The sequence below is a fragment of the Gobius niger genome, assembly GCF_951799975.1.
Source record: "Gobius niger genome assembly, chromosome: 1".
NCBI classification, from domain to species: Eukaryota; Metazoa; Chordata; class Actinopteri; order Gobiiformes; family Gobiidae; genus Gobius; species Gobius niger.
The window spans coordinates 43,418,914-43,431,431 of NC_136852.1; the positions used below are offsets into that span (position 1 = coordinate 43,418,914).

General features: G+C 42.6%; 1 protein-coding gene across 1 annotated transcript in view; it reads right to left on the reverse strand.

Moving 5' to 3' along the window:
• Positions 1-12,518, reverse strand: part of LOC306972284 (zinc finger matrin-type protein 4-like) — a 278,469-nt gene that overhangs the window by 92,102 nt on the left and 173,849 nt on the right. The window contains exon 4 of the mRNA XM_079568843.1: positions 8,409-8,565. Within this exon, the coding sequence (XP_079424969.1) occupies positions 8,409-8,565 (157 nt within the window). The remainder of the gene's footprint in view (positions 1-8,408; positions 8,566-12,518) is intronic.

Consider the following 12,518-nt stretch of genomic DNA (forward strand, 5'->3'; position numbering starts at 1 on the left):
TGGCTCTTTTTGGTCCAATGCCAGCGTGATTTCCTCCAGATTGAGGCAAAAAAGGTTGCAATGTGCAGTCAAAGAATATATTCAACACATGCAACGAAGGCGACCCTACAACTATCGAGGCCAAAGCACCATTTTCATGAGAAATCGGAAACAAATCCCTGGAGCTGCCTTAAATGCAACCGGCACAGTTGTGTGGACGAGCCATGCTCTTGCACTACTTGATAAATTCTCTTCTTACGTTAGTTTAGTTAAGTTAGCTGTTTACTAAACCCACAGACCCTGCTTCTGGCTGCAGTAGCTCTGTCTCCCCCGCGGCTGTGGTTCTTATTCAGCAGGGTAACATATTAGTCATGATGATCTCCAGTTACGATGTCCCATGTGCTGTCAGCGCTGGCAAAACAAAGCCACCTGTGGCTGAAATATCTCTACAAAGAACAACTTAACACTTCCTGTAGCATTTAAAAAGTAAACGTGCAGATATTCCAGCGACAGAAACAGCCTTTTTGTGACAAAGTCCAGCAACGACAGCTCACGGAACTCTGATGGTTAGCCAGTCGTACCGTGGATTATCGTTTAGCAGGCGCTGCTTCTGCTTGATTTTTGGGGGGCTTTGAAAGGGGAAAACATTTTCTATGATTGGAAAACCAGAGAATGGCATGTAGCAACGGTTGCTATGTAAGGGATGATGTATAGAACGCTGGTCATTAGCGGTAAAATAAGCACAGAGACAGGGCGAACTGGGGGTCTTGTTTCGCCCTGAAGGAGCTTATTTTCCCGATAATGACCAGCGTTCTATACATTATCGCGCTTATTATACGGCCATTTGCCAACTGAACACACACAACATAAACTTCGTACACTTTTATGAAGGTCAAAAGGTTTATTTAATGACTTCCGTGACAAATAGTTCCCAAAAGTTTGCGCGGTGCTAGGCAACGTTTTGCTAGGCTAGAAGCAGCAAGGCTAGTAGCTAGCCTAGCTGCTTAGCTTAAGGCGCAGTTGGAGGAATGGTGGCGAATCTCTGGGTAAGTTGAAAGTCAGACTCACGCTAACTTCACGAGCAATTCCCCCAACTTCTCTCTCAGTGACGGGGACAGAGATAGTGTCGCTACTACGTACGCACGGTATGATATGAAAGCACGAACTCCGTTGCCATTGGCAGCGGTCATTATTTTTCTCAGAGGTCCTTTATCAGAAAATAATGACCGGTAGAACGTTGGGAAATCCCATTCAAATCAACGGAGCGTTGATTTACGTTGTGAAGAGCCGTATAATAAGAGGTAAGAATGGACAACAACCCTTTTGGGGCGGGGTTTGCAAGATTTGTAGAGTTTAAACCTGTCAGGAGATGAGACCAGAGTATCTGGGTTTGAAGATTACTATTTTGCATGTCTTGGTTTGATGAGGAACCCATCCAGACGCAGAAAGAACAGGCAAACTCCACACAGAAATTTTAAGCTTTGCCACTATTAACCGTATTCCCTTTAGTCTCCTGTGGGTTTTCTCTGGTAAGACTTGATGAATTGAAAAGGCGATGAAGTCTCTGTCGCTGTAATGAAGAGCCAGTTGTCGACAAAAGCAGGATTCCTCCCTGCGGCTGTGTGTTTTCAGCACAGAAATCCAACAGACACAGAGGAGAGTGTCCGGCGATGGAGCGATGGAGAGGACGACACTGTTGCTCATGATATAATCAATAGTGACCTCCGGATTTACAACCAACACTCACTGCTCACTGCTGTCGCTGGGGTTCAAGGCGGATCATCACTTCATCAGTAAATACAGCAGGGAAACAAGTCAGATTGGAACTTAGTTGTGGCTAATTGGGTAAGTCATACTATTTGGATGAGAAAATGTTCAGGAAATGGAATTCTACCAAGGCTATTGGATTCTCTCTTAGTCTGAAGTATAAGTGCTGAAAACAGGTTATAATTCTTTTGTAATTATGTCTCGGAAGGATCATATCTGTGGCAAGAATTAATTGTGGTGTTGCGTCAGTGAAGTGGTTATTTAATGAACAAAAGTGGTGTGTGTGTTCTTGTACTTACGACATTGTGAGGACCAATTTGAGCTTTTAACCAACATAGTGAGGACAGTCTTGTAAAGTGAGGACATCTTGGGTGGTCCTCACTTATTTGAAGGACTGTTTGAGGGTCAAGATGTGGTTATAGGGTTAGGGTTAGAATTGGGTTTAGATTAGGGTTAGGGTTGGGATAAAGGTTAGGGGGTGTGTGTGCGTGTGCGTGCACGTGTGTGTAGTTTGACTTTGTCACCTACAGAGTGAGGACATTTTTGGGTGGTCCTCACTTATTTGAAGGACTGTTTGAGGGTCAAGATGTGATTTTAGGGTTAAGGTTAGAATTGGGTTTAGACTAGGGTTAGAGTTAGGATTAAGGTTAGGGTTAGCGTTATACATTATGTCTATGAGTGTCCTCACGAAGGTAGAAGTACAAGATTGCATGTGTGTGCATGTGTGCGTGTAAGATAAGCCCTTATTGATCTCACAATGGCGAAATTTACTTGTTTACATTCAGTTCCCAGAAACACTCGGTGTGCAAATATGCAGGAAATGTGAAAAACAATGAAATAGTAAATAGCGGTGTCTTATATACAATATACATGTATATTTTCAGCAACCTTGAGATTGTATGAAATATATCTATTTTTTGCGCCATTCAGCCTGAAGAGATGACCCTGATTTCGTTCAGACAATAATGCGGGGCTAGCAGTTAAGTCATTCGTCTGGAACTTTGCTAACAGTTGTTCCTTACGTTTTTGTGGCAAAACCGACACAGATCGTTCCCCTTTGTCTCCGGTCTTCGGCTGAAAACTATTAACTACTTTGTTTACAAAATACGCCGCTTGCGCAGAAATCACCCCTGATCCCAGATACATATCTTTGTAAAGACTAGGAAAAGTGTAGCCTGGCTAACACCGGACCAAAATCAGAAGTGATATTTAGTCTGGGGACCACCAATTCATTTTCTCGTAGGAGAGGTGTGGTTTACGATCGTCCATAGTCGTTTATTGGGCGATACGAAAAAAAAAAAAAAAGTCTATCATGCGTCTGCACGTAGCCATAGCCAATCGTATCATCGTATGAGATGACGTATGACGTACCCGCTGTAGACTTTTGAGATAAACTATTTAGAACAAGGTCTAAACCTTGATCGAAATATTCCATCGTGTCTGCTGCTGTCATGTTGGATCCGTAAATAAAGGTTGTTTTTTTTATCCATAAATAAACTACAAGCTTCCGTATATCGAATAGCGCGTCATCCTCTTGCCGTCCCTTCTCGTTCTGTGATTGGTTCCCAAATCCATGCGAAAATTTCGGCCATGGTCCCCAGGCTGTTGTGCAGTTCGAAATGATTCGAGCGCACACAGCAGCATGGCGTTAGCCAGGTTAGGAAGAGTGTGTATGGACAGGCTACCAACAAGAAATATAGGGAAGCTCTTGTGTTTATGTTAAGCCTCTGTGCCAGGACAACCCAAACTTGGCCCTTCAATTAATTTCACTTACTGTATCCGATGAGGGGCCGCTGGGATCTTTTTGATTTATTACTTACTTTTTGTCTTACAATATTATATCTATATCATAACATTTAACACATTTGTTAATCATCGTTGCAGAACATGAATGCAATTATCACAAAAATACAAGAAAACAAAAAACCGTCCATATACCTGTTGACCTGCTAAACCAGCATTGATTTTGCTAGGAAATTATATTTACATTTGGATAATCAAGGCCTTTTATTCAATATGAGTGTATAGGGTCTGCATGGGATTTGTGGATTGCTTCAATTTTTCACTGAATAGAGAGACCGTAGCTGGTAGGAAGATTAAACAAGCCTGTCGCCTTGGATTACAAACACTTTTTTGTCGTAAATCTCTTGGAAGATAAACTCTTTATGGGCAAAACATTACTGCGTGGACCACGATCCTCTACTGCGTTTTTACTCCAGTTTTGGCAGCCCCCCGATCTGTGGTGTTAAATCTCCTATACACATATTGTATATAGGAAGGGAAAACTCCCTTCCTATATACACGGCCTGAAGCCGTGTTTTCGCCTCTCGCTCGTCGGTTGTCAGTAACATTTAGCGCGAGCCCTGATTCCTGGCGACAGTTGGATTGAGCGCGTGCCACAGATGGAGCCGTTAACGACCGAGTCTGTCTCTGTCACAAAGTCACGAGCCACACAAAAAAGCAAGTCCACGAAGCTTTGCTAGAGAAGAAAAAATAAAGAGGAATCTGTAAAAAAAAACAACGCAGTGTCAGTTCGGACAACAATCTCAACTAAGTAACTCAACTAACTCATACAGATTAGTTGGACAGATGACCTTTTCACTAATAATCAGGTCCAACATACGTTACCTTTACAACAATACAGCCAATTCTGTTTCTTTAAAGGGACTATACGGAGTTTAAAATGTTAAAATGATATATTTTCCTCCCCCTACATGTTCCAGCAATGTCCTAAGATATAGAATGAGCCCAGACCTGTCACTCAAAAAGCTGTTACTTCGGGTCCAAATTGCCGTAATCGCGAGCGTAATATAGAAGCTGCAGTTACGCATATGACCAGAGGTGGCAGTAGTGAGTATACAATGACCAACTTGCATCCAGTCCCTTTAACATCATTTCATAAACTTAAGTACAAACACTTGAGTTTTTTTTTATTAGGTTTTCCAATCATAGTTTCTGTCCCAGCCTTGATTAGTTGCTGCTAGCATTAGCATTCTGCCGCTAGCATTAGCATACTGTTGCTAGCCGCACCAACATCACGCTCATAGTATATTTTTGAATACTTTGAGCACCTTTCAGAGAAAATAACTGGCCTGAGTTTGTAGATACTGAACTTTGAGACAGTTTTTGTTTCATGAAGCTTCTCCCCAGGAACGGCAAAGATATTAATTAAAAACTAATACAAAAACATTTGCAGTTCAACAGTGACCTGGAATTTTCAGTTTCCCAGCACCTCAATGGATACAGATGGCATCTCGTCATCGAAGGGGGCGTGGCTTCGCCGAGGGGGAAAATAGAATCTTTAGAGAAACACCATTTTTCACTCTTTTAAGCCATTTTCTGGTGGAATATGAACTTATTTATCACACATAGATAACGTCAGGTGTAAATCGGGCCCACATGGATATTTTCTCACAGCACATTGTTCAGTAGAAGTGAAAAAACGGCAGTTGTAGCTCGCGCTTGCTAACTGTTGGCATTAGCCCGATGCTAACCTGTAGCATCAAGTTAGCATTCTCCGTTTTTATGTATTTATGGGCTGTTGAACCACTTTGCTCCTCCCCATGTCTTTGTTTCTTTATTCAGTAGAAAACTATATTCATAATTCAGCATTTGCTTAAGTAGTTTTTGAATAATTAGAGAAAGTTTAGATTTTTCTCCAAATTGTTTCCCCCCTTAACTGTTTTCAAGCATGACCATATATGGGAGATTCCAGAGATGCCGTCTGTATCTATTGACTCTGTGCATAACTTCAAATCATAACAACGCCGGCCAAGAAGTGACTTCCTGTTTTGATCCAGCACGCCAAAATAAAAGCACCATTTTATTCATTAGGCTCAGCAGTTCATTAGTCCAACTTTCTTTATGCCTAACTATTAACAGAAAAAAAAAAAACACTGCATATTTAATTATATTCTGGTAATGTTGGAAGTACCTGCTGAACTAATCAATGAGACGACCCGTGTGCTTTTATTTTGGTACGCTGGATCGAAACAGGAAGTCGCTTCTTGGGCGGCGTTGTTGTGATTTTAAGTTATGCACAGAGTCAATTATGTTAAACTCTAGGCTCTTCAGAATTTCGTGACGTCACGTGAACGCAACCTATTGGCAATAAAGGTGATGGAATAAAATTGAATTGATTTGTGGCGCACTTTTTCACAAACACAAGTCATACAACCTCTTCTCAAGGGACAGTAATCCAAGCAGGTTCGGGGCAAGCGCAGATAATTTATGATTCATACTATTCTCCAAAAACTGCTGCATCTTTTAGGCGTCATTAGCACTGTTCTCAATCAAGGCTTTTTCACGCCCGGGCTGCCTGGTATTCCCTCACGGTCCCCCATCCACAAAGCCAACCTGCCCGGCTCCTGAGATCAGACGGGTTCGGGCATTCACTGGGAGGTATAGAAAACATAACATGAACTTGCGCTGAACTCGTGCAGAACTTGCAAACTCAAAATCTGTGAACCCCAGCTTTAGGTTTGAACAAAGAAGCGCCGTGTCCCCCAGTGACCCGGGTTCATTATTTTTTAAACAGTCTGTGCGTTCGGGTTTTTTCGAGAGGAGAATGTTTCAGAGGCAAACATCTGTCCATCACCTCCACCACGGAGGAGAGAGAGGGAGGCGGGACAGGAGGCAGGAGGTAATTAGAGCCAAAATAATGTGAGGCTGAACCGCCCGCACGCGTTCATCATTATTCTTGCCCCGTGTGAACAAGGCGTGCGGTGTTTGCATCTTTCCAAGCGTGACCTAATCATGGATGGATATTAAGTAGTTTTTTCATGGACTCTTTAAATAATCAATACGAGTTGCGGAAATGTGACCAAGTGTATCTCAGACAGTGGTAGCCATCTGTGTTTGGCCAAATATTTTACAAGCTGGTAAAAGTTGGAGAACCGGTGACGTAAACCCAGTCATTATGTTATTGCGTGTAGCCCATATGCAACAGCCTTTAGTGCAGTGAAATATTTGAATTTGTACTGGATTTGTACACACTTAGCAATCAGTTATTGGGAAATGTCTCCTCCACATTTGACTAATCTCTCTTCTAGTGTCTCCAACTTGTCAGGAACAACTTGTCAGTGGTTGATCTTGAGTAAAACAAATACTACTAGTGAAATATCACTCCAATAAAAGTCCAGTCAAGTGAAAAGAACTGAAGTATTTGCTGTAGAAAGTTAAAACACTTCAGGAAGTAGGAAAGTTAATCACCTATATGACGGCAAGGACTTCTTTGTCATTAGCGTTCAAAAACTTTCCACTGACCACGGTTCTACCGCGCACGCCACGATCTGGTACTCGCCTTGTCACGTATTGACTCTACCCAGTACACACTTGTGTTTCTACTACATTACATAACCGCAATTGTTGTGTGTGGCGCCCTGACAGATGTGCGCTGTACTTAAGCAACATCAGAGTTTTGCTAGCCGCGATGAGAACAAATGTGGGCATCATGAAATCGTGGAATCATGCAGAGGTGCCAAGGCAAATACTAGAGGAAAGAAGCCGCTAAAAGATTATTAAGGTAAGCAACATGCAAATGTTATGCACACCAGCTAAGGTTACGCTATAACAGCGGCTAAATGCCAACATCAGCAAGATCCCCTTTTAGAACAGAGGTATGATGGTGAAATATTAAATCCATTTGATCTGCATGTTGATAGTGAAGGCAGTCCTCTCTCCTCAGGCCAATCAGAGGCCAGCGTCTGTTCATGTCACATTAGTCTCGGTTCAGCGCTTTGGCCAAAGTCAGAGGTCGGTGCCAAAACTTCTACCTGGTCAGACCGGTTTGGCCCTCGCCTCGGCAGTCGAAAAGCTCGCCCAACCGTGTTGACCAGGCACTGGGCTGTGTAGTGCCAGTGGAAAAGAGGCTATTTATAGTAAAATTGCACAGCACCACCAACTGTTCTAAAGTGTGTGTTACAAGGTTTAAAATGGGACATATATGTGGCCAACTTTGACTTTTTACTTTGGACAGGGTTTATATAGGCTTTTTAATGCCATTTTTAAGGCCCAAATACTATATTTTGATGCCACAAACGTAGAAAAAAATAAATAAATTGGTGCATATTTAATTTCTTAACATTTGCAAACATTTCATCAAACAGTGGAAAGGAAAGTGGACAAAACAGGCAACTTTTGAGCAAAAAAATGTGGTCAATTTCAGCCAAAACTGCATCTGAATATGTTTTAGTAACGTGTTGGTACTTACACAGTAAGAATTGTTGAGCAATGACACAATTGAATGCAGATTTAATGCCAGTTTGAATCCAATTTAATGCTTTGTCATGACATTTAATACCCCTGCAGAAACCCAGTGGGAGCTTTTGTAGAAATATAGTGTAGGAAGTGTTCTTTCTATCTTTCAAATATAGTGGCGTAAAAGTGATAAGTTGCAAACAAAAAGAGTAAAATAAAGTACAGATTCTCAAAATCACAACTAAAGTATGACCAATCCACATCATGAGCCAGGATTTCGAAAAGGAGTCCCTGGCTGGAGGTTTTTGTCACGAAAACCGCAACACCTGGTGTAAGCTCAAACAGACAACGGGAGAACAAGCAAAGTTTACCCCAAAAAGCCTGGCAATCTGCCCTGTTGGCAATCTGCCCTGTTGTCTGTGACACACAGTCAGACTGGAGTTCAGTAGTAATTTAGGTCTTACCTTTGTTGATGATGGTCGGCTGCTCCCCCAGTAGCAGCTTTAGCCTCTTGGCGTGGATCTTGCCCTGATAGTGCGACTGAGCCACCACTGCAGACGTGAAGGACATGTTACAGAGAGTACAGCACTTGTTCTTGTCCACGTCGCCGTCGTCACTGCCCTGGAAACACAAATGGCATAAAGCGGATTAGAGTTAGACACAGGAAAATAGACATAGACAATAGAGATCTGAGGCACTCTACTAACAATTGTAAGTCCTTTATTTTAATTGGACATGCCGATTTCGACCTCGAGTTGGTCTTCCTCAGGGCTGATCTTTGTAGAGCACCTGTGCCTACATTTTTGGACCCACTGATGCACTCACTTTTTCTGTTGTACGGTTAGGTTTGTCATTGCCGACAATGAAATAGGCCACATCAAGGAGTCAAACTTTTCCCAGACTTATTATTCTGCTTTTGGGCAAATTATTATTTGCAAAATTGTCGTATTATCCCCATAGACCGGAAAAAACAATGCAAAACATTAAAAAAGCTTAAATAAATATGTTGACATTGCATGATATGTCTCTTCTAAACTAAAGAGCTGCAGATGATCTACATCATAAACAAACAACAGCTTCCCTCTCTCTTGGTACAGCAGTGTTTTTTGGGGGGCTATTTCTGAGAACTGCATTTGTAGTTTCTGTGTTCCACATTGTTTTACTGGACACTGTAATTGTATGTCTCTGGAACTACAGCTGGAAATTAGCTCCAAGAGCTAAAGTCAAAACATCTTTTCATGTGCTGAGTAATGCTTTTGTACACATTATTTTATGTCAAATAAATAAAATAAAATAAAATAAACACAGTGTTTTTGCTGTATTTTTTTGAGGTTCAGCTGATTTTTTATTTTACTGCAGACAGCTAGCTTATGAGCTAAAGACATTTGAAACCCACACATTTCTTCTTCTGAAACACTGAAGAGGCACCAAGAGCCCCCACACCTGCAGCACGGGTCAAACAAGGAGGTATCTGGGCAAGACTCGCAGCTGAGCCACACATGCCTGCCTCTATCTCCATAAGATAGACCACCAGCAGATGGTAAAAGACTATTGTGGAGCAGAGGGAGCTGCGCAGGGGGAAGAGGAAAGAGGAGGTGGAGGAGCTGACCAGTGTGGGACACAACGCCTGAGACAGGTTTAAACCCAGGAGGCCGTGCACTGCTTCAGAGGAGCACTGAAGGAAGCACTCCAGTTTCCCCGACCTCTAGAAACATGCTGGTCAGCTTGACCCACAATGGCTGCTCAAGACTAACCCAACACCTGAACGCAATTTTGTTGTACAATTGCACTTACTTCCTTACTTACTTATCAGGGGTTCTCAAGGTTGTAGATTACTGATGCGTAATACGTATGGGGGAATACAAATGTACAGCAAGTGTTAAGCCATTTTATGTTTTCATTAAAAATATACTTTTTTGTGCATAATGGATAGTCCCAGGTTTAAATGTATTCCCTTATTTTGTTGATATAGGTCTGTTAGTTACAAAGAGTGTTTAAGAGGGGATTTTCAATGTCATGTTTAGTTTTTGAATAAGCTATTTATGAGTCAAAAACAACAACAAACAACTAAAGGGAGAAAACTAGATCCATCCATCCATCCATTTTCTTCCGCTTTATCCGGGGCCGGGTCGCGGGTGCAGCAGTCTCAGCAGAGATACCCAAACTTCCCGATCCACACACACCTCCTCCAGCTAGGACATGCCTGGAACACCTCCCGCGGGAGGCGACCCCCCGAAAACTAGATAAAAATCTTATCATTGACCACTGCCCTGTCTCACCTTAAAAGGTCAAAACCGTTTGAAAGCGGATTATATTGTTTTTGATGTTATTTATTGAGATACTGTTTGAAATCACAATGTACAATGAGCTTAAACAGGTTGAAACCAAAGTGTAAGGCACTTCTTCCGAGTACCACCACCAGAGTCAGTCGCATCATGAGAAACCCTGCTGTAGTAGTCAGTGGGGCGACAGCTGGTCCTCAAACACATGACTGCCTCCCACCTCTGGGCGCGGTGAGCAGAACGCAGCGGCGCCCGCGGTGCTGGGACATTGGCAGGACGTGCGGAGAGCGCTGGGCTGTGCGGTAAAAAGGTGACTCCGAGGCCACACAGTTAAAGAACGGGAGACCGGCGCCATCTGTTTAAAACCCGACCGAAATCTCATTACGTTTAAATATCGGCCCACGAGGAGCGGCGGACTCAGCGCTGAGAGATAGATCGGGGAGGGACGGGACATCAGGCATCTCTATGAGTTCTCGGAAATCGCCAATCGCTTTTCGGCGGCGAAGGGAAGCGGGTCGTAAGCGATGTCTTTGGGAACAGCAGCTCCTCGGGGGAATTTAAGATTTAGGGGCCGCATAGACCAGTGGATCGCAAACTTTTTATTATTGCTCTCAGTATTTGGCAACTACCAGGACGAGAGCAACACTAAATCTGGATTCAACTGAAAACTTCGGCAAAAATAGATCTAAATCACGTTGGGAACAAAGTAACTGAAGTACAGTAAGGCCCTACACCCGATTTCACTGCAAACAATGAAAAAGGAGGATCTGTACTTGACTTTAGTTTTATTTTTGCTACTTTTACTATACTACATTTGAAAGACAACACAACATGTGTGTTGTTTTAAGAGCCTATGAACAGTAGGTGGCGCTGTGCAGGTGTTCTGTCAATGTCAGTGACCCACAGTGAGGATAGGAAAGGCGGTTTGTCCCCGTTGTGTCCGTGAGGGTGGTCAATAGGTTGTGTTCACGGGACATCACAACATTCTAAAACAGCGGAGAAACGGGAGTTGTAGCTAGCGTTAGCATTAGCACAATGCTTAACACGAAGCATCATGTTGGCTTTCTCCGTTATTTATGAATGACAGAACATTCATGGGCTGTTGAACCATTTTACTCCTCTCTATGTCTTTTTGGAGTAAATACATTACATTACAATACATACACAATACATTTTCCTCCTCTTTGTTTTCCCCCCCAACTGCTTCAAACATGACCATATATGGGCGATTCCAGAGACGCCGTCTGTATCTATAAGATATTAAGAAATCCCTCTGAAAAAATCCAATCCAACTTTATTTAAAGGGCACTTTAAAAACAACAACGTCGACCGAAGTGCTGAACATAGCAGTAAAAATTACATCATTAATAAACAAATGAACAGTAAAAAAAAACAAAAACGGAGCGGTCGCCTTTTGTTTTGGGAGCAACCAACAAGGACAGATCTGCGGACCTCAGAGAGCGTGCAGGGGTGTAAGGCTGCAGCAGGTCGGACAGATACTGAGGAGCAAGACCATGAAGACATTTATAAACAAATCAAATAATCTTCAACTCAACATGATTTGAAATGGGGAGCAAGTGCAACGACCTCAAAAAAGGAGTGATGTGCTCTCGCTCTCTGGTGCTGGTTAAAAGCCGAGCAGCAGCCTTTTCTACAAGTGTTAGTCGGACAAGAGACGACTGATTGAGCCCAACATTAAGTGCATTGCAGTAATCGAAACAATTTGTGATAAAAGCATGGATTCAAATCTCAAATAAATGCTGGGCTTTGCCTTGGACAGTTGCTTGAGCTGGTAAAAGCTGGACTTTACAACAGAGCTGATCAAAGCACTGTCCAGCTTCACACCAAGGTTTGTCACAGTTGGTTTAAGTGTTCACCTAAAGGACCCAAATATACAAACGGGGAAGAGGATCTTTTGGGCTGAGCAGCGAGACCTCAGTCTTTCTGTCATTTAAATGAAGAGAATTGAGTGACGTCAATTCTTGTACTTCCTCAATACACTTCAAAAGTGGCTTTGTACAATATCCATTGCCATGTTCCAACGGTACTTGGATCTGTCTGTCATCAGTGTAGAGATGGAAAGCAACACTGTGCTTACGCAAGATGGACCCAAGTGGCAGGAGGTACAGTGAGAAAAAAAGAGGGCCAAGTATAGAGCCCTGGGGCACACCATTTTTTTTTTTTTTAGATTGTTAAATCTAATACTGTAAAGTTCGGAGTCCGGAGCCGTTAAAGTGGAGAAGTTGTTATAAAAGTGGAACAAAAACCTGATTTTGTAAGGTGTGAGCATGC